The 22,216-nt window shown below is 30.9% G+C and overlaps 1 protein-coding gene across 3 annotated transcripts; it reads right to left on the reverse strand.

Annotated features, from left to right (window-relative positions):
* Positions 1-1,592: 1,592 nt before the first annotated feature.
* LOC145333907 (uncharacterized) lies at positions 1,593-22,136 on the reverse strand. 3 transcript variants are annotated; one of them, XM_080179169.1, is made up of 8 exons: positions 22,094-22,136; positions 16,277-16,334; positions 15,578-15,654; positions 12,834-12,915; positions 7,325-7,390; positions 6,398-6,454; positions 4,953-5,050; positions 2,902-3,900 (listed from the first exon to the last, which is right to left on the reverse strand). In XM_080179169.1, the coding sequence occupies exons 1-7, from the start codon at positions 22,107-22,109 to the stop codon at positions 4,954-4,956; spliced, it is 453 nt and encodes a 150-aa protein (XP_080035295.1). In that variant the 5' UTR covers positions 22,110-22,136; the 3' UTR covers positions 2,902-3,900; position 4,953. The 3 variants fall into 3 exon arrangements, with proteins under 3 accessions (XP_080035297.1, XP_080035295.1, XP_080035296.1); XM_080179171.1 differs by lacking the exons at positions 2,902-3,900; positions 4,953-5,050 and adding an exon at positions 1,593-1,726; XM_080179170.1 differs by lacking the exon at positions 4,953-5,050 and having other exon boundaries at positions 2,903-3,900.
* Between the last annotated feature and the right edge of the window lie 80 nt (positions 22,137-22,216).

The raw sequence follows: 22,216 nt of genomic DNA on the forward strand, positions 1-22,216 counted from the left end.
GTTTTTACACAAAGTGCCTGTGGAGCACAGTTATCCCTTCCCCCTTTATTTGAATTTGATTTTTTTATTCCCCTATCTTGGACGTCTATGAGCTTGTTTAATTTATCCCTGCTTAACTCCTAGAGGGGTCTCTTACACTTCCGGGGCTACATAGTTCCAAATATAACCTAACCTTACTTGACCGTTTGAGAAAAAAAACGAAAAACTACATCCCCCTTATTTTCTTTTTTTACTGACTCTTTAAATTTTACTGTAAATTACACAGGTACCCAAAGTTTCATCCTATCTGTTTGCTCAAATTATTTGGATACTTGAATTTAATTTTGATTTGTTTGTACCGTATTATTGAAGTCCAAATTTTTCAACTAATGATTTTAAGCCATATGTAACATCATTGGGGATGTATCATCTATTCTCTTATCTCGTAAGATCCCTAATAAATTCACAAAAACAACAGTCCAACCAATACTAAAGAGTGTTACTAGTCGCTTCGCTGCCGTCTATGTACATACTATAGGAGACTTATGGATGGTTAGTAAAATAGCCTAAAACCACCTCAAGCATTTATAACAAGTTACTTGTAAAGCTACAAACTATAACCTTACTACTTTATGTTACAAAATTAAAAGAAATTAATTCAAATAGTTTATTTCAAATTAATAAAAATTACACTTAAATAAGGCTTAATAATTAAGAATATTTTTGATTTTAGATTTTTGACTAGAACATGATAAATAAATAGATTAAATATTTTGATTTTTCAGTTGTACTAATATATAAAGATTTTCTGGCACTTTTGAAGTTTTTTTTTAGAGAATAACAAAACAGTTATTTTAGTTACGCAGCTACCCTATAAATAGGTTACATTTGTACGTTAATTTGAAATCATGAAAAATGTCATAAAAGAATTTATAAGGTATTTTTCTAATGATTTAGTAAATTGACTAAGCGAATCAAATTTTGAAACTAAAATGTCTAAAATCTTACTGTATAATAGTTTGATCTTATTTGTTTAAATTGTTGTAAGCTTGTTATTGCTGTGCTGCTTAAGAGACAAAATTGTCTTTTTTAATCCAAAAGAAAGGAAAATTTGAATTATAATCATGGATTTTACATTTTGAAATTGGTATTTTTAGCATTTATAATATATATGTTTTAAAATTGACTAGTATTTTACTATGAAGCCTCTGAAATTAAATAGATATACATTGCATGTCCAAATTAATAGTTCATAAAAAAAGCATTAAAAACTTTAAATGTTTTCATTCTTTTTAGAATAATTCTTTAAAAGGGAATATGCACAAAAAATTGCAGAATTAAAATATATTTGTAATTTCTAGTGTAGTTATATTAATACATAAAATCATATATAGATAGGTGGAGAGGTATACAGACAATTACTTTGAATTCAACTATTGTAAAACTTTCATTAAAATAGAATATAAAATAACAGAATTAAATAGATTTGTAGTTTCTAGTGCCCGTCCCCTTTAAATTGTTATATTAATACATAAAATCATAGATATAGAAGGGTGGACAGGTATACAGGCAATTACTTTGAATTCAACTTTTTTGAAACTTCCCTAAAATAGAATATAAATAATTGCAAAGAAACATAAATAAAGTTTGATAGGTAGGTATATTTTATCCTCTGACTCTGTTTCTAGTACACCTTCTTTGTCTACATTCGCGTTGGTGGGGACAGTCACGGTTTGTACGGCATCTCCTGAAATTAATAATTATAGAGTAGCTGTGCATATCGCAACTCAAATTTACAAAGGACCAACAAAACAAAGGTTGTTAAAATAGGAGGTTAAGGATGCAAAATAAGAATTTGACTGTATATAGCCTGAAAATCTTTACAAAAATAAGAAACCAAAAACTTGAAGTTGAGAAATAAAGGGGGAACTTTTCTACACAGTCAGACACCTGTATGCCTCAGGGAAATCAACCTTAAAACAAGCCCTAAGGTTAAACCTGACCTTAATATGGCAATAACTCTTTTCCAAAAAAAAATGTCAAAGCATTCAAGCTGGTGTTAATTTGAGGCTTAGCTTGCGGATGATGTTAGAGCCTTATAAAAAAATGTTTAATGTTAGACTTGTACAATACTTTGAAGCTTAAGGTTTGAGGTCAAAACACTTATATGAAATGAGTTTTACATGTTATGAAATGAATAAAATGGTTGAATTTTGTAAGAATTTAGTAAGTGAAGAATAAATGTAATAAAATAAATGAAATAAAATAATGAAATAAAATAAATGAAATGAAATATAATAAATGAAATTGAAATAGTAAATGAATCAATAATAATGTTAGTATTTAGTGAACAAATATGGAAATTAAATGAAATGAAACTTACAAAATAATGTTAATGGGTGAAGGAATTTGGCTACACAAATTTTCTATCTAATGGATACAAGGGCGGTTTCATGGGAGAGATGGGAATACTTTAGTTAATTTTCTGGGAAAATGGGGAGGGAAACTCAAGGATGAGTAGGTTTCTTTTAGTTTCTTTGGTTAGGTGGGGAGGATGAATTTCTCCCACACATATATAGGAAGCTTATTTTTCCTAATCCAAAAAATATTTTTGGAAGAGTCAACATTTTTTCAGAAGTTCAAAAAAATCTTTGTAAATTTGATGCCATCTACCTTATCCCATCTGGAGCCTGTAATCCATCCTGTTTCTGAAACATCAGCACTGGAAGCATTGAAGCTCATGAGGACAATCTCTGTCAGTTCTACATCGTCTAACAATCACTAATAATGCTTTTATTGGAATTTCACCCACACAGGATTTTAAGAAAGCCCCTAGCCCCTGCAAGGACCCATAATCAATTAATTATTATTTGAAATTACCATGTGCTTTACCACTGTCTGTAGCCTATATGGGACAAAAGGGTTGTAAGTAAAACAGCCTAAAACCACCTCAAGTCTATATAAAAAGTTACTTGAAAAGCTACAAACAAAAACCTTACAACTTTATATATCAGAATGAATAAAGATCAATTCAAACAGTTTATTTAAATAATAAAAATATACTTTAATAATGCTTAAATAATAAAACTGTTTAGATTCAAGTTTTTTGTCAAGAACAAGAACATTATAAATCAATAAAATAAAATAAATAAATAAAATTAATGTTTTGATTATTGAGTTGTACTAATATATATAGAATATCTGGCACTTGAAAAGTTTTTTAGAGAGGAACAATTATTTTAGTTCCGCAGCTACTCTAAAAACAGGGTATGTTTGTATGTCTGTCTATTTGTACTGATGAAAAATGACTTTTAAAAGATATTTCAGATAGAAAGTATCTTTCTAATGAATTAGAAAATTAATCTAAATAGTTTGGTAATCTTTCTATCAAATCAAAAATTGAAAAAGTCTTTAATCTTAATGTTTACAACTTAAATCTTATTCTTAAATGTTTTTAGCTTGTTTTTGCTTTGCTGTGTATGGAATTTAAAATTTTGAATTAACTTATAAAAAGGCTTAATGTTATCATTAATTACATATTATAAAAAATGACTAGTATTGATATGAAATCCTTTAAGATTAGATATTAAATGCCCAAAATAATAGTTTGTAAATAAAGCATTAAAAAACTTTAAAATGTGATCATGGAATCATTCCATGAATTCTTTAAAAAAAATATGCATTAAAAATTACGGAATTACTGTAATTGTTGTAATTTCTAGTTACCATTCTCTCATGAATACATAAAATGGTAAATATAGAATCTGTGAATTTCCCTTGAAATAGAATATAAATAAATACAAAGAAGCATAAATATAGTTAGATAGGCAGGTAGTTATTTATCCTGAGACTCGGTTTCTTGTACACCTCCTTTGCATACATTGGCGTTGGTGGGGACAGTCACGGTCTGTACGGCACCTCCTAAAAGTAATCATTACACAGTTGCTGTGCGAGTGCGACAATTATTTGACAACTGTTAAAAGAGGACCAAAAAGCAAAAGCATAAAAAAAACTTTGACTATTTTAAAGTCGGAAAATCTTGGCAACAATGAGATTCCAAACTGCAATTATTATAAATCTTGCTGTATTGGGAGTTGGGTGCTTTTTAACACAGGGCTTGACAGTCATGTGTCAGCTGACTGTACACCTCAAGGAAATCAACCTTTCACAATTTTAAAATCAGCCTGAAGTTTAAACTTGACCTAAATATGACAATTACTTTTTTCCAAACAAAAATTTTAAACATCGAAGTTAAATTTGAAAGATTGTTGCGGATGCCGAGCCTTGATTTTACAACCTTCATTAAATAATGGTTTATGTGTCAAAGTAAGACCCTTAACTTTTATGTATTGTATACTAATTAACAGACCAATTATCACAAAAACTTGTACAATACTCTTGCTTTAAAGCTTGAGGTTAGAATTTTAAAAAATGAGATGAGTTATGAGATATTTATGAAATGAAAAAAATGGATGAATTTAGTAAAAAGATGAATAAATGAAATTAAAATAATAAATGAATCAATAAATAATGTTAGTACTTAGTAAATAAATGTGGACATTAAATGAAATGAAACCTAAAAAATAATGTTATTAGTTTCAAGGGGTAAAGGAATTTGGCATCAAGATTTAATTGCAAGTTGATACAAAGGCGTTTTCACTGATGGGGGGAGGGAAAGAGCCCCTTTAATATAATTCTCTGGGGGGAGGGGGAGGGAAACCCAAGGAGGAAAAAATTTTCTTCACCTCCATATCTATATCGTTTTGAGAGATGGGGAGCCTGTGGTATACTACAGGATACTTTTTTCAATTGGGGTTGATTATTCTTGGTTGGGGGGGGGGGGGGGGATGGGTGGTGAAATAAATTTCTTCAGGGGCAAAGAGTAAATATTTTTTATCCCCATCTGAAATTGTGGAACGCCCTTATACCTATTTGTATAAAAAAAAAATATTTTGAAATTTGATGCCATCTACCTTATCCCATCTGGAGCCTGCCATCAGTTCTGTTCCTGGAACATCTGCGCTGGAAGCATTGACGTTCATGTGGACAATCCCTGTCGGTTCTACACCGTCTAATCAAGCATAAAGGATGATTATGGTTTAATTGTAAAGCTCTTTATAGTGCCTTTAAAAAACTTACGTCATACAATACAAAATGCCTAATGATAGGCCAGTATACATTTATATTGACCATTTTTTTACTTTCCCATCTTTGGTCATTTGTATTGTATGACGTTGTTTTTAATAGGCACTATAAGCTGCTTTCCTTGATTGGAATTTTACCCACATGGGATTGTACCAAAAGCCCCTAGCCTCTGAATGGGACCTAAACTAATCATTTTCCCTAAAAGTGCCCTACGAGCACAGAAACCTCTCTCTCTTATTTCAAAATTCATTAAATGAGGGAGGAAGAGGTGTTTTATAATACCCCCCCCCCCCAAACTTATTTTAAAAAGGTAGTGGGTATTCTGTATTTAAATAGGTTTTTTGAGGTAATCATCTTAACCAAACCTAAACCCCCTAATAGATACTTTGTATCCCGTATGGGTGCAATTCCAGGTTCATCGATAATTATGTATGCTATGGTGAATGTAAGATAAATTAATCTCATTCTAAATTAAGTTAAACAAAGAGATTAATTTTACTGCCATTCACCTTAAAGATGATATGATAAATGAAATAATGAAAAGTGATTTTTAAAATTTATGTTAATAAATGATATTATGAAGTATTATAAAGTATTATGTTAAGTTTTAGGCTAAAATAATATTTGCCTTGATATATGACAAATTTAAGGAGGGTGGCCGGTTGAGCAGTGATAATACCCCCCTCCCTACCCCCCCCCCCTATTTAGAAATAAATTAAAATCAAGGGGTGTTTTTTTCTTATAACTAACCCTATCTAGGCCTATACCTCTACTGGTCTTAACCTGCGAGGCTACCAAAGGCCTAATATGACCCAACCTAATCTGACTTAAAGTAATAAACAAACAATCAAAAACTACTACCCCTACCCCTGCTAAGTGGGGAGGGGTGTTATCTGTGTTATACAAGGTATTATGTGTGAAGGTACCGAAATTAAACATTTTATGATGATTAATATGTGCATGCAAATTTAATGAAACTTTTATAGTGCCTATAAAAAAAAATATGTCATACTGGCCTACCATCATTTATAGGCACTATAAAGAGCTTTAAATTGAACAGGATTTGCTGTAAGGATTCGAAACCGATTAATATCCGCTGGATTATAACAGGTTCTGAGGCGCACTAAAAAAATGTATTGCATCTTATCAAAAAAAAAAATTAATAACCCATGAAATTAAAACTAATTATTATTAGTGGCCAACAAACCCTGGGGACAACAAAGCTGTAATTAATTTTATAATTTCACTATCTGCAAAAAGCTATCTATAATACCTGCCGATACAGACACCCTTGTGGCACATCTGCCAGTTGACACACTCGTGGTTGAACCTTAATTATTTAGGATTAGTTTTCTTACTTGAGAAATGAGGAGGGCGGAGAAGGAGATTTTAGTTTTAAGAAGAAAAAGTAAAAAATATTAAATTTATTTTTTCCAGGGGCGATATCTCTTTGAAGGGTGGAAGTACCCTCTCTCAAAATAGCTAGAAACCTTTCCAGGGCCTATCAGAAGCTTCACGAAGCTTCACTAATAAGGAGAACCATAGTATAAACTAATAAAATAAACTAATAAATTAATAACTAATAATAAAAATCTAAGTATTAAAAACACCGAAGATATGCAAATTGCAAAGTTAAACAGACAGACACAGACAGACAGACAGACAGACACAGACATTAGTAAATCTATCTATCTAACGATCTATATATTTTTTTTATCTATTCAGCCATCTATATCAAGCATCTATTTCGCATTTATACCGTTAGTTACACATCTGTATTATCTATCTAACTGTCTGTCTCTCTGTTTTTCTGTCTGACTGTCTGTTTTAATTAATCACTTATTTCTTCATTTATCTACTTTATCTATCCATTTACTTTTATATCTACTTACTCGCATCTGTTACGCGTAGATACTGTGGGAGTCTTACATTTGTATTTTTCATAAATCTATTCATCTATTTAATTATCTATTTATCTATCTACTTACTCGCATCTATTACGCGTAGATACTGTGGGAGTTTTACATTTGTATTTTTCATCAATTTACATATTTATCTATTTAATTATCTATTTATCTATCTATCTATCTACTTACTCGCATCTGTTACGCGTAGACACTGTGGGAGTTTTACATTTGTATTTTCCATCGATCTATTTATCTATTTAATTATCTATTTATCTATCTATCTATCTACTTACTCGCATCTATTACGCGTAGATACTGTGGGAGTCTTACATTTGTACCATTTACACTCCTTTCCAGAACTAAAATATAATCAACAATGAAAACATCAATAAACATCGAAGCGGGGTAGAACATAGAATCAGGAACTTTTGTCCGTTTCAAAACATCTCGTTCCTAGCCATAGAAATTACTAAAAAGCCATCATTTTTTAAAGATTTATTGAAAATTGTCCAATTTGTAGAGGTTTTTTGAGTTTTTCTCAGGCTAGGAACGAGATTTTTTGAAACGGTCAAAAGTTCCTGATTCTACTCCTCAATGCCTTTCCTAGGAGCACCATGAAGCCATAGTTCTGATTCAATAAATTTTTGACACCCATTTACAAATAGATCTACAACTGAAAGTCTGATCGTCAGCGGTTTTAAGACTTAGGATAAATTTTAAATCATCCAGAGGTGTATTATACTCAAAAAAATCATTTGCAGATCCCCCCTTTGGTCTCAGAAATTTTTTTTTTAAATCGACCCATCCTAATCTACCTGGATCCCTCTGTTGAGATTGTCTGCTAGCAAATTGCTTACTGCTCTTTTGTAGCGACTTGGCTGTGAATATTATCCCGCTATTGATTGATTTTCAACAACCCAATTAAAAGTCGTCATAGGGTCCTTGAAGGTAGGGGGGGGGGGGGGGAGGAAATGCAGTTATTCAGGCCCTTCCCCCTCTATTGTAATATTCGGGCTATATGATATTGACTGATTCTTCTTTCATAGAGAATCTTTGCGCTATCTCCTTAATGGACATTTAGACAATTCATTTATATGTTTGTTTATAGAAAGATTAACTAATGATCAATGTAATTTAGGCTTCATTGAATTTAGATAATAACAAGGATGACAACATCTATAAGTAGCTAAGCTCAAAATTTATTGATAGACATCAGGAAAAAATAATCTTTTGAGTATGTTAAAAAGACATAAATGAAATAAATCACGAAACCTTTTAAAAATGTATAATATCTTTTGAAGCATTAAGCTAAGAAGAAAAACGTAAAATCTAGGAACCGATCTAGCACCCAAACCAATAGCAATAGTCTTTAATAAACTTGGTGAAAATATGTAGAATGTTGACTTAATTAATCCCTAAAAATTACAGCTGTTTATCTTGAACAGGAGTCGAAAAAAATCAATCATGAAAACTTGAAAAACTAGGAATTGATCTAGCACCCCAACCAATTATCATATCTTTATAAAAAACTTTTTCAAAATGTGTAGAATGCTGACTTAATAAATCCCTGAAAATTCCAGCCGTTTATCTTGAACAGGATAATCATGAAAACTTGAAAAACTAGGAATCGATCTAGCACCCCAATCAATATACAAATCTTAATGAAACTTAGTAAAAATATGTAGGATGCAAATTTACTTAATCCCTGCTAACTTCAGTTGTCTGTCTTGAAAAGGAGTCGAGAAAATTACAAAAACAAAAAAATCTAGAAGTCGATCTAGCACCCCAATTAACAAACAGATGGACAAAACAATGTATAGATTAGATGCGCATATGTCATGGGAATCTTCTTCAAAATTTCAGCTGTCTATCTTTAATAGGAGCCGAGAAAATCACTTTTCCCCCACTTTGCCTCAGACAAACGGACGGACGGACATTTCAAATTATAGAGTAGCTTCGCTACTAATAATGGATATAGTATTAAATCATATGATTGGATATGTTTCTTTGTCTTTTAATATCTCTTAAACAGCTGGGCCGATTAATCAACAATTTTAAGATTAACTTAGTATTAGTATTTGTTTCATACAGAAGGACACATTAATAAACAGACGGACGGACGGACAGAGCGACAGAGAGGCAGAAAAATAGACTAACAGGCAGACGGACAGATAGACAGACACAAAGACACACTTATATTCGAATGGAAGGACAAACAGGCAGACATACAGACGTAGAAAAATTGATTGTTTAATGAAGAAGCTCTAATGATAGAATTGACAGTAATTTTTTCATTAATTCTTTTTACTATGAGAATAAAGAACAAGAAGAGTTATGTCCATAAATAGTGAAGCAACATAAAACTACCAAATATTTAAAATAATAAAAGCATAGTAAATTATAATACACATTTTTTAACATTTTTGTTGGCTTTTTATTTTTTTTTTTCAAACTTTAAAAAATAGTAGATAGTAATAATACTGTTGTAAAGATAATCTTATTCCACATTTAGTAAATATAGGTTTAAATTAAAGTTTATAAAGTTTAGTGGTCCAAGAAAGGTTTATATCTTTTTTAAAAATATATTTAAGAAATGGTGGGTGTGACTTCCCACCACCCCCCCTCACTCAAGGACCCCTAGAGGCCTCTAGGGAAGTAGCCGCTAGTATATTAATAAAGCTCTTTATCTTCATTTAAACTATCATTACTTCAAAGATTATTAATATTAATAATCTTTACAGTTTATTAATTAAATAAGTATATAACGTACATAAATGATTGGGAAAATTATTTTAACATTAATGTTTTGTTTTATTTTTACGGCTCTAAATAGTTATAAACCTTCCCCGGACTTATGATCAGCCTCACTGACAAGGATAACCAAAACCATGTTGGTTCAGATTAAGAGATCCTTCGCTACAAAAACACATACACACATTTATAAATATCCTGTTACTTTCAGCATTAAAGAAAATTGAATTTTTGGGCTGAGAAAATGAAGTCAGCTAATTACAGCTGCTGCCAAAAGCTGCCTTAGTAAGTGCTGCTGCTTTAAGCCGCTTTCGAGCCTTCTTTTTTTCTAATTATTACAAAATGGACTGTAAATAATACTAGCACACAAAGTTTTAAAATCATGTTATCTTATTTGTTGACTCAAAAGCTTTGTGTAAATTTATTCAATTTTGATTGGTTCTTAGTGTCCAAACTTTTGAACCAATAATCTTAATACTCAGGAAGCGTAATTTTGTTTATGATTATTAGGGATGTACATAAATTTATCGTCCATTGTCTTATCCCTTAAAAATCCTGGTATTTCCCTTAAAAGGGCCGATAAATTGATGTACATCCTCAATGATGATACACAAAATTACCCCTTCTGTAGATTACAAATAGTGGTTAAAACGTTTTGACACTCAACTTAATAAACCAACCAATCAAAATTTAATTAAGTCCCCATGTTGTTAAGAAAACTCCTAAAGTTTAATTTTTATATTTCTGAACATTTTTTCGTGTTTTCTATATTATTTCTTTTATGCTTTTTATGGATAAGGTTGATATTGTTTATAACTTATGATAATAAATTAAAAATAGTAATTAAAAATGTAAGCTAAAATAATAATAATAAATCATAGGAAATGCTAATGTGTTCATACATAACTAGCAACTTTATAATGTAAACTTAGCACATATAAAAAAAAAACTTATATGACAACAATTTAATTATAGAGATGCTTCGCTTTTAATAAAATGTATGGGGACTCTTTGCTAAAAATTTCATTTGTATCACTCAAATAGCAGCCAAGAAAATCACATTTCCCCCATAGCGTTACTGACTGACTGACGGACGGACGGACACACAAACTGAAATAGAGAGTAGCTTCTCTACTAAAAAGGGTTCTGGCTGACAAATTACCGACGTATTTATACTTATACTAGAGGCGGCGTTCTAAACTTATCCCGCTAGATTATTGCCTAGATTGAATATTAATCTTTTTCTTCCATTGGCCTATCCCTGAATATTAATCTTTTTTGTCCATTGTGCAGTCCCTGAATATCAACCCAACTAAAAAAAAGTTACTACACATTAAGATTACTACGACTTTAGTTTAAATTAAATGTTTCTCTCTCTCACTTCCTTCTCCTTCCGTCTTTTTTAAATTTCATTATTTTTATGTAAAACCGTATTTATAATTTTGTCTCTCTTTCCTTAAAATGTTTTAGGATCCTAGTATTTTTTGTTTCAGATTATCGTCCTGAAAGGGTTATAATGTTTAGTTAAATGTTAAATTATAGTTTAATATCTGAACACATTATGGATGCGTTGCTAGTAATAAATAATATGAATTTATTCTTCATAGAGTAAAATAATGGGTCTTATCGTTCTGGTCAATGAGAGTTTATCAGGGAGTAAGGGAGGGGACAATGGGCAATTAATTCAATTTGAGAGTTTTTGAAGAAAGGCCACGAAAACCAGAATATTTCCGAAAATATGGTGGAAATTGTAAAGTGATTGTTGATTAAATCTAGAAAACCATAAACTAAGAAAAAAGTTCCAAGAAAAAAAGCAATCATTTGAAAATAAGATTACCAGTATTACAGACTGACATAACCATTCTGTAATTAATTACTAGAAATATCTCCCTGGATCTCTTCAGATGACAGGGAAAGAGAAAAGAGATTTGGGGGCAAGTGATGTGAACACGGAAAAAAGGGGCAGGCAGGCGTGTAGCTGGATGGGCAAGTATATGACCCGCATGCCTTCCTGCCCCTTTTTATCCTGTTTATTTCCCCCACCTCCCTTCTCCATTTCCCTTTCTCGTCTACTTTTAAAAAGGAGGTGGGGATGAAGGAAGTGAAATATAGTATGGGAGGGGGGCCGTGTATTTATATTTGAACTACTCTCTGTCTGCAAAACTATATATATTCAAATAGCGAGTAACGCAAGTCCCCAAACTCAGTCAGAAACTGCTAAATTCTTGCACATTCCCTTTAAGCCAGTCCCCAAAGTCTGAGACTCCTAAAGATTGAATATTCGATCCATTGTCCCCTCCCTTACTCCCTGGAGTTTATTATGGATTATTGAAGCACTATGAGTATTAAACACTCTACTATTGAAAGACTCGAGCTTATTTATATATGTTTATTTCCTATATAGATATGTCATGGATCTTGATGCAATAAAGCAAGCCGTTTTATTAAAAAAATCTGTCGAAAATAATTCATAAGGTAAAAAACAGAAAAAGTAGTCGCTCATATAGGTATAGAATAACCAAAAAAGACGACTGTCTGACCGTTCATTGACATACATATTGTTTATATCTTTATGACTACATATTTAGACACAGATAGAAGAATAAAGGGCATACAATCAAGCTGAATAAAATTTGGGTTTTGTTTGTGATTGGAAAAAACACCATCTAGTCCGTAGCTGTTAAGTTAATTACTAATTAGTGGTTATACGCGGATTTTACAATAAAACTTTTATCTTTTGTAGTTCCAGAAATCTTTAAGGACATAATTTAAAATTATACAGTAATCTAGAAGGAAAGATATTAAAGCTCTTTATAGTGCCTTTATAAATGACCAATAATAGGCTAATACACAGGCTAAACAACCAATGGCAGGCCAGTGTACATTTTAATTAACCAATAGTAGGACAGGATGACGTCATTTTTATGGACACTATAAAAACCTTTAAAGATTTTATTAAAAGTAGGGCAATTTTTAATTACGAAAACAGCCTAAAACTTCCATGGAATTCTTTCTATCTAGATATATATCTATCAATTTTTATGTACTAACCTGCAGTGGCTATCTTTAGTACATTCCGCGCATTTGGTTGTTACACATAGCTCAGGGTCTCTGTCTTTACCAGTCAATATTCCTATAATAATAATATATACTTTTTTCACTATCCTAGCGGCCACAGGAGCCATCCAAATTTCATAAAAATCCAGGTCTTTTTGAAAAGGTACATAGATCACATTCTTTATGCCATTTCTCCTCCAAAAACAAATAAACATTAATTATAAACTGACAAAAAAAAACATTTTTAACCTTGGAAAGGCCGTTAACAGGTATACCTGACAGGCACCAGAATTACCTGGGGCCTGGAGCGTCCTGATGACTTATAAGGTCAGAAACTCCATATTGTTTTAATGAAAATAATAAAACTTTAGCAAATGTTTATTTTTGACACATCTATCACATATTTTTCTCCCTGTTCTCTAAAACCAACAACAAAATATGCAACTATTCTACTTTTTCATGTTTTCTACCGTTATGGCCGTTTTAAACAATAAATAAGAGTGCAACGGCGGTAAAAATAATTTGAATCTTCCTGAATGAAAAAAATAAACAACTTTGTCAATAAGTGCGTCTTCATATCTCTTATAGTTTCCGTGATATGAAATGGGAGGGGGTTGAGCCCCTCGGAATTGTGATTATTCTTCTAAGGCATATACAGGTTTATGAAAAAATAGATAAGGCTTTGACATTATATAATATTAACTTTTTAAAAAGGTATTGTATTAAAACAACAAATAAAAATATAAATATGTTGTTCTATTTTTGTACATTTAGTGTGTACGGAGGTGTAGGTGTGGGTTGTGTGCGTGTGTGTGGGTTGTGTGCGTGTGTGTAGGTGTGGGTTGTGTGCGTGTGTGTAGGTGTATGTGTGAGATGCGCGAGTGTAATAGTTTTTGAGGCAAAGAAACGTGATTTGAGTGAGGGAATCTAGGTTATAAATAATTTTAGTGCGACAATTAAAGGGCATGTGCCTAAAAAAAATCCTTATTGCCTTTAGACATTCCGACTATCAAAAATAGTGTGCTTTTTAAAAATTAATAACAAATACAGCATGGAAATGTATACAAAGCGCAATAATTAAAGAAAAAGGATCGTTTTTTGGCATAATAAATTTGTAGTGCTTTATGTGTATAAATGCTAGTGATTTTAAGGGATAACACAATGGAAGATAAATTTATATACAAACACAAAGACAATAAACAAAATTTCTCCTTCTGTAGATTCAATTCTTGGTTAAAAATTGTATCACATCTAGTTTTAGTCAATCAAACAAGATTTAATGGAGTTAGCCAAAGTTTTCTAGCCATAATATAATAGGCTTTTAAACTTTGGGTACCGGCATAGATTATGGTCCATGTTCCCTCCCTCTCTGTCATGCGCATTATTTAAAAGTGCTAATGTGGTGGTTGTGATAGTGGGATAGGACAAGGAACGATAAATTAATCTTCTACCAAACAAGTATTATTAGGAAAAGAATTTGGTGTAGATTAATTACATAGCCATTGTCCTTTCCCTGTGTGATTTTTTTTATAAAAACCTGTTTGAAAAATGAAGTTCTGAGCTATGCCTAAAAAAAGGAGACGAAGTTATGAAAAAATTGGTGCTTTGATGGCTCCTTAACTATTTGACTAGCATCCAAGCCTTTAGAGGCATCAAGGGACATTTTAGGTGGGGGGGGGGGGGTCTCTCTTATTTCTAATTTTAGTTTTAGAAAGAAAACGATAGATTTTTTTTTTTTGGGGGGGGGATAATTTAGTTCTATTGAGGATTTCTCTTGATTCGGGGGTTGGTGGTACCCTCCCCTAAACTATTTATAAATCATAAAGCTACATGATAAAGGAGAACCATATTGGTTAAGCGGTTAGCAAGATCCTTCAGTAAAGACAGCCTACATCTTGTTACGTTTAAATAAGGAAATATCATTTTAAAAGTTACTGAAAAGATAGAAACATTTTAACATGTTATAATTTGCGATCTCTTATAACTTTTTGTTATCTCTTTGTTACAGCCAAATGGACAAACGGATATACAAAAAAATGAATATTTAAAACAACCTTAACATTTCTTAGAATATTAAGGCAGCAAAAAGTAAATCCAACCTTTTTATTGGAAATATGAATTCAAGGTTTTTATTTGAAAATCACAAAAAATAAACTTAAATAATCATAAGAAACTGCTGAATTAAAGTGATATGAAATTAATACAAATTTCAACCAATGATTATGTTTTAATTAAATACTTTTTTATGAAAAAGTATAACTAGAATAAATATGCTCATAAGTATATCTGCTAATAACTAGATAACAGCAATTATGTTGAAAAGAACAGTAAAGCATTATGCAGTAATAAAAGAGTATATTTTCAACCCTTCTTGACATTTTAGAGTAATATAGTTTTGAAATGAAATATCCCAGGAGAGACATACGGATATACTGCACACTATTGTTGTATGGAGCTGTGCTAACAAAAACCCAGTTAATGTTTTTATTGAAGTAAAAAAAACATAGAAACACAAAAAGTTGGGTTTTGTTGTTAAAAATTAAATATTTTTTTAATTTTAATGCGCTATTGAAAATAATCCTTCATAATACAAGGACAAGTTTATCCGTAAGTAATAAAAAAGTGGATCGTCAAATATTTTAATTTTGAGGGGAGTAAATGAGGGGTTTTAAAGGTTTTGGGCTATTAAGCTGGGGGTTCGGTCAACCTACATATTTTTCGGTTTAAAACTGACTTACTGTTAAGATAGCACAGCTTATTGAAGGAATAAAGGCACTTGTGGCTGGCACAGTCATAGTCACGGTTACACGTTCCCCTAGATAGATAGATAGATAGATAGGTAGACGGATAGGTAAATAGATAGATGAATATTTAGGTAGGTAGCTAGGTTGCCAGGTAGGTAGATATATATTTAGATATATACAAACATAGAGGTATACAGAAAAACATAGAGACAACAGACATACAGACAGATAGACAGACAAACATTCAGACAGATATACATATAGATATAAGATAGACATACAGGAATTCCTACGGACAGCCAAACAGACAGTCACACAGATGACCGTATAGACAGCCGTACAGACAGACATACAGACAGTTTTACAGACAGAAAGACATTCCACAGACATGCTGAATAATAAATGCATAAGTATAGATGTATAATCCTGACAACTACCTTGCTCAAGTGAGGGAGACCCTTTTCGTCTGCAAGCAAACTGCTTTCTGTTCTTTTGTAGGGACTCAGCGGTGTTTATATTTTTTATGCTATTTGCTGATTTCAAAGACCCAATACAAAATCGGGACAGAGTCCCCACCCCAAGGGTAGAGTTACATATAGCTCATGCCCTATATATTCTTTTATTTTGATAATTAAATCCCGTTGGGAGGAATCCAGTGGGAGGAATCCCGTTGGGAGGAATCCCGTGACTTACTTTGCTTTACTGTACTTGGCTGAAGTAGTCTCCAAAATTACAACAAGAATGGCAACAACTAAAAAAAATATTGCATAAATAAATATATTAAAGTGTTGGTGATGATATTTATGTATTTTGTCGTTACTACCTCGGTCTATAAGTTTATAGAGATCCAGGATACATTTGTTAAATTTATTTTGGGCAAAGTAGACAGATCTATAGTGATCTATTCATGGTTACCCAGACAGAACTGATAAGGATTTAGGTTGTTTTTTGTTACAGTAATTTTGATTTTATCTGTATCTTATATTTTAGATTGTATGACTTTGTATAAAATTGAATGCCAAATTAAATATTTTTATAATGCTTATAATAAAAAAAATCTTATACATAATTTGAAAGAAATTTGAAGAAAAACACAGTAAAGTTTTTCCAATTCTCTAACTATGCTATATTAGACTAAACTGCTCGCGATGTGACGTACTATACACGCTAATTATAGGGTAGTTTCGCTATTAATAATAGTACTTTTACTTTGTCTTCTTATAACATAACATTAATCATGACATAGAAGTACTTTTTAATCCAAATTTTTCTGGTATATTATATTTTAGGGTACATAGGGATAGATAAATGGATTATACAATAATCTCTCCTCTTATCTTAGAATATCATATAAATAGATATATTAGATGTATTTCAACATAATATAATTTTATGCATAGTTTGGTACTTTCATAACCTGGGTTGGCCGTTGCAAAAGCTGGAAGTAATAGGTATATTAGATCTAGATACCTTATTATCAAATTAGACCAATAAGAACACAATGTGAAAACAATCCAGTCATACATAATATTTGTTAATCATGTACAATCTTGTTTTTTTTATTTATTTATAATATAAGTCTACTAAATATGTCAAATTTCTTAGATTTAAGAAATTGTCCAAAAATAGAATGAAACATAGTGACTAAATATAAATAAAATTATTTGCTATAAAATCCTTTTTAAATTAAACGGATTGTTATGTATCACAGGGGCAATACATTTGTTGTAATATAAGATCGATAATTTCCATAAGTAGCGCAACAACATTAGAAGTCGTAATTATATTAGTTGATAATGTAATCCCTATGTAATATTAATCCGAACAACATTACATCCACGATATGTCAGACATAATCACATTTATTTAGTAACATATACTCGACATAATTTTTAAAGATTTTAGATTAATCTATTATTGTCCTTAAAGATTTTAGATTAATCTATTATTTTCCTATCTCCCTAACCCTGTAATAAAAAATGATATTTATGTGCCTTACTTATATTTCTGAAGACAATACGCAATTACGTAAAATTTATATGTTTAAAATACGCGTAAACAAGGACAATTATATCAATATGAAGCGAAGCAATAAAGATGACGTCTAAGTTTTCTTGTGTGATAGGGGGGAAGGGCTGGCTAAAACCTTTTGGGTTAAAAAGTGAGGGGGGGGGGGAATGGGAGTAAATAAGTTTTTTTTTCATTTCACATTTTGTTTTTGTGTTGTAATAACCCAATTGACCCCTTCCCCTTCCCCCCACTTAGACGTTTCCGATTCGTTTTTAATTCATTATTCTTGCATAAATAAGCTAAAAAAAAAACTAATAAAAAGCATTAACTAGTTAATTAAAGAGTAGTTTCGCTACTAAAACGTCCAGAGTTCAAAAGTGCGTTACTCCTGTCAGAGCCAGGGATTTTAAGAGATAAGACAGTAGAGGAAAAATTGATGTAAATATCCAATGATGAAAATATAAAATCCACAAACTTTAAAGCTAACATAGGTGTTTTAACCTTTGGGGACCGGTATAATTTACAGTTCAATGTCCCCTCCCTCCCTGATAGCTCTGGTCAGAGCGTAAAAAATGATCATGCGTTTATGTGTAGTTATTATATATTAATTAGTAGCGAAGCTACTCAATAACTAGGATATGTACATCAATATGTCCGTTTGTCCGTTTGACCTTTCTTAAATTAGAATATTGTTAATGTCGATAATATGTCAGCCATGGCCAATTTTAGTTATTGCTTTAGAGTCAACATAAACCAAGAAAATTAATAGGATAAATCAACTTTACCATCAATTGTTTATTGGTCAATTTTAGTTATGTAACCCTTACTTTTAATTTCAATTATATACATTACCATTAGATACTTATTGCTGCACTACTTATGGATATAATTATAATTATTTTGATAAAACTAATTATTATTATGTAATAACTGGTAAAATCTAGAAATGCTTTCACGATAATAAATTCGGACAAAAAAAGCAAAGGACAGTTATGTCCATAAGTAGCGGAGTAAGTCTTTCGAACCCAGTATTTTCAAAGTTCAATTAGAGCTTAATGGCCTAAAACTTGACCGGGAACCATGTTAATCTATACTCATATATGTAGACCGATTGTTCAAGCAGTTTCTGAGATAATATTGTAGAAATATGCATCTGTTTTTGTGAGAAATTTTAGCATTGGTAAAAGACATGTTTCAAGCTATATTTGTGATGCCAGTTACGAAATATGACTTTTTAAAATATAGATAAAATTGAGATAAAGAAGCAAAGAAATTTGTCAACCTTTTCATTTAAGAATTCGTTTATATGTAAATAATTTATTAGCTGGATAAAATGAAAAAAAAAACATATTGATTGCACTTTCTAATCAATAATGTTGTCGGATTGTTCCTACAACTACTAGAGCTTTCTATATCTGTGAGACTGTAGTTGTCCAAAATGAGATGCGTCATTTGCGTAAATCTCATGTGAACGCAATTAGTTTATTTCTCGTGATTAAAAAGAAGACTTACAAAGAGTGTGCATTTAAACATGCAAATTTTTTAACTGGGGGGCATTTTATAGGATCCTACAAAAAGATCTATTAATTGTAAAGGTTTTTCTTCTTTTCATGTGGAGGGGGTAAACCCTTCCCGCAAATAGCCAAAAACCATACCATGACGTATAAATGGCCTTCCCTTTAAAAACATACCCAAAAGGTCCATTGGTTATCAAAATCTAATAGATAGATAAAAGTAATCTATTTGTTTGTTTCATGAAGATGAGTTTCCTAACTCTATATTTCTATTTCAGCTTTAAAACTTAAAAGTATTCATAAACTTTGCTTATATGACGAAACATATCAACATAAGCAAGAAATAATATAAAAATATTGTAGAACTTCTATTTAGCAGTTTTTACTTAAAAATCCAAATGTTCTTTTTTATTTAAAGCTGTTTATTTAAAAACAAGAACGTTTACTTCCAACATTTACAGATAGAAAGGGGACTGTATATTATTCTGGTACCCAACGTTTTATAAGCAAGTCCTCTAACTCGTTGTGTTAAAAAAACAGGGAATTCATGAATCTTGATTGGTTGGTTCACACTACCAGTTACCACATTTCAATAATTTAAATCTTAAGAGTGGCAAATTTGTTTTTATCGTCTATTTTCTTGTCCCTAAAGATCCCTTACCTAAAGCTGAATGAAAAGAGTAGAAAATAATGAAAACTATTTTGTTTTTGTCTAATTTATATATACCCAGGGATCTAAAGGGATAAGACAATGGCCGATGAATTGTCTAACAATTAGTTGTTGAAACGATTTGACACTCAATTTAATGAACAAATCAATCCAATCATAAAAGTTCCAAAATGTCATAAGCAAATGAATAAGAAACTTTATTTCAAAACTTTGGGAACTAGTTTGATAAAAAAAAGCCCATTGTCCCCTCCCTCCCTGATATATACCACTAATCCTCAAACAAAAGTTGGGAAGGTGGAAAACTTTTAGAAATGATTTTGATGATTTTTAAATCCTAATGCCATTATGATAAAAAAAAATGTGAAGATTGCCATGCTTATTCTATAAACCAGTGACTCTGATTTGTTTTACCTATTATTTATATGCTTCGCTACTTAAGGTTTTTGTCATCCTTTATTTTTATCATGTTATTAGTTTTTTTAAAAATATTGGGTACTATTTTATTTGATATTGATTGGTTGGTTTCAAATTAGCAGTGTCCATACGTTTTAACCAATTATTTATTCTACAAAATGGGGTGATTTTGTTATATTGATTAATTAATTGAAGAGCAATATTTACCATCCTTCCAACTTTGTGGGACAGTTATGCGTTCAGTATACCCTAAGGTTATTTCTTTAGGGTCTGGGTTTAACTTAACTAAGTTTTAAAGTGCTGAAATTATTTTGACTATCTATGATTTTCTAGTTTATTATTGTAGTTATTTTTATATGAAAGTAATAGTATGTCTGTCTGTTTATGTCTACCAAAAGTTCTCGCTAACCGCTAAACCATTATGATTCTCCTTCTTCTCATAATTAATAATTAATAATTTAATTGATTTTTATATGCTTTAAAGAAACTGTAATCTTATTTTTTTTAAATTACGGTCAAAATTAAGCTACCATAACCCCATTCTAATTACATTGTTGAATGTTAAATTATTATTTAATTTTTGTTATTTTTGCTTCACTTGACCAGAGAAAAAATAACAAGAATAAAAAGTTTGAAGCAGCGAAGCAATAATTAATGAATGGTAGATGTTTTTATAAAAGAATAATATTTTAGAATATTAAATCATTTAAAGATTTTTCCTAATTTTTAGTAGCAAGAGAGATTGGGCAAATTGTTGTACCTTTCCAATGACTACAAACAAAATTAACCCTTCCGTAGACTAAGATTATTGCATGGAAAGTTTGAACACTGCTAGTTTTAACCAACCAATCAAGATTATTACTTAAAAACCCGAATTTTTAAGCCAAGGAATGATAAAGAATGTATAATGTTTATATATCTTGGGTACTAGTATTATTTCTTTCCATATCATTGTCCCCTCCCTTCCCGATAGAAACATATAAACCTTAACTATAGAATAATATACTTCATGGCGTGAATTATAGAATAGAGACGCTAAATTTAATTATTTCTAGACATATTTGCATTAATTTAGATATCAGACTTAGACAACAATGTTTTCATTTTTATGTCTCCATATTTTTTAATGACAGGCGAATTCGGGGTCCGATTTTGTACAGAATGTATTATGTACAGGATTTTTTTACAGTTTTTCTTAAATAAAGATATTTTCAGAAATAATATAATATTTAAACTTTTACAGGTTCTTTGTAATTAAACTCAGGGGTCTTATGGGATAAGACAATGACAGATAAACTGATACACCAATGATTATAAACCCTTCTGTACATAATAATTACTGGTTAAAACCTTTGGACACTCATCTTAATGAACTAACCAATCAAATTAGTTAAAGTCTCCTAAGTTGTTAAGCTAACGAATAAGAAACTTTGGGGACATGTGTACATTCTCCTACTACTGGGTATCTTTAATCATATTTCTGTCTATTTTCTTACATTTCTTTGTCTGCGTGTCCATCTGTTCTCTTCATTAAAAATGTCTTTTATTTTGCAAGTTTGTATCTACTGTATGATATATCAGCGATTGTGCCCCTATATTTTAAGGGGGGGGTGGCAGAGTGGGAAATAAAATAGTTCAGAACCATTCAAAGACATTTATGAAATAGCATAAAATAAGTAAATTTTTCAAAAAGAAAAGGACTTGATCGGTTTATTGTTTAGTGAGATCTTAACGGACAAACAAAAGATAATATAACACTCTATATAATATGAGTACACCACTTTTTTAATTAAAAGGGGGGGGGGGCTACCAAAACAATAAACGTCTTACTCTACTTCTTTAATTGGTATAACTACCCCTCCCCCCTCATTTTCTAACTTTCTATCTTAAAAAAATGCTTACCTAATATTTTTCTCATTTTCTTATTATTAAATTATCATAATCTGAAAAAAAAGAAAGAAAAAAATTATTAATATCATATGGCATAGCTAAACCGGTTCAGCGAATTCTAAGATATCAAGCTTC

Source organism: Acartia tonsa, chromosome 12, assembly GCF_053477335.1.
Source record: "Acartia tonsa isolate MP-2025a chromosome 12, ASM5347733v1, whole genome shotgun sequence".
Lineage (NCBI taxonomy): Eukaryota > Metazoa > Arthropoda > Copepoda > Calanoida > Acartiidae > Acartia > Acartia tonsa.